The 1,233-nt window shown below is 46.6% G+C and overlaps 1 protein-coding gene across 1 annotated transcript in view; it reads right to left on the minus strand.

Moving 5' to 3' along the window:
- Nucleotides 1-85: 85 nt before the first annotated feature.
- LOC108632558 (uncharacterized) overlaps nt 86-1,233 on the minus strand; it is a gene marked incomplete at its 5' end in the record, with an annotated part of 6,454 nt that continues 5,306 nt past the window's right edge. Inside the window, one exon of the mRNA XM_026819762.1 lies at nt 86-943. Coding sequence (XP_026675563.1) covers nt 234-943 — 710 coding nt within the window. The remainder of the gene's footprint in view (nt 944-1,233) is intronic.

The following is a 1,233-nucleotide window of genomic DNA, read 5'->3' on the forward strand; positions in this document are numbered from 1 at the left end:
GGAATAACGTTACTAAAGGAAATTCGATGTGAGCAAACAAAAAAGTAAAAAAAAAAAGATATCTTGGAAAGAACAGACGGTTTATTTCTCCACGCTCGGTCGAGATAATACAATAATTCAAAGACTGTGACAGTGTAGACTGCGGATTTTTATACAAAAAATATTTATAACACCAGTTAAAAAATGTGATTTGAATAATTTTTTACAGTTCTCTTGAATGCATAAAATCCCGATCATCGGTAACGACTGTAATATGCGTCAGGCGCGTAAAAGTCTGTCCAGGTGACCCACGTAGATGGTGTCCAGGGTCTCCTACGACGCTTACCGTCGAGGCATTCGGCATCTGCTCCCTGCCTGCCGTTGTTCCTCTCGTAGAAATCATAATCCGATCCGGAGTCATAATAAACAGGATTGCCCATGTCCATGTCTCTGGAGTCTCGGTCGCTCAGCTCGCAGTTGTCCCTCTCGGCGCCGTAGGGTGCCGCGTAGGGTCGATAGTTGAACGATCTACAAACGAAGTCTCTGGCGTCGGCACACTCCCTCTCGCACTGTGCCAACGAGGAAGCCGTGGTATATCTTCTGACGAAAGGTTTCCGGACCCTGGTGTGGGGTCCCACTTGTCTGAAATTATCCTGTTCGTCGCATCTGGAGACCAGGGGTGGTCTACCGATGATGGGACCACCGCTGGTACCAAATGGTCGCGAGTTGTACACGCCACCTTCGCCTATGTAGCCACCACCGACGATCCCACCGTCATTATTATACCCGCCGTAACCCAAGGGTCGGGTGGGTGGCCCGGCCACTCCGTAGTGGGTGCGATCGGGGTGGGTCTGCGGTCCGTACATGTCGTCTGGGTAAGTCGAAGGATACCCTCCAGAAGGTGGCGGATACCTAAAAAAACTCTCATCAATTTCCCTGAAAAATCTATAAATCGACATCAGGGCTCGAAAGAAAATGTAAATCATTTAGAAATTTTAACACATTGCTGACCGATCATGAGTTAACTCGTGTTTTCGTGGCCAAGCGTTGGTGACCGGTCACGAGTAAACTCGTGATAAGCTTCTTTCCGCATCTTTATTGTTTTCACGGTGAAATCTTGTAGTGTAATTATTTAGTCTGCATACCTCAAGTTGTGTCTCGCTTATAAGACCGGCCAAGTTTCGTTCTTAGTTGTAAAAAAAATTTCAACGATGAGCAAATTCTTCGAAATGAAAACGGAGCGAAACCCGATAT

Source organism: Ceratina calcarata, unplaced genomic scaffold, assembly GCF_001652005.2.
Source record: "Ceratina calcarata isolate Rehan_Ccalc_2016 unplaced genomic scaffold, ASM165200v1 scaffold1619, whole genome shotgun sequence".
Classification (NCBI taxonomy): domain Eukaryota; kingdom Metazoa; phylum Arthropoda; class Insecta; order Hymenoptera; family Apidae; genus Ceratina; species Ceratina calcarata.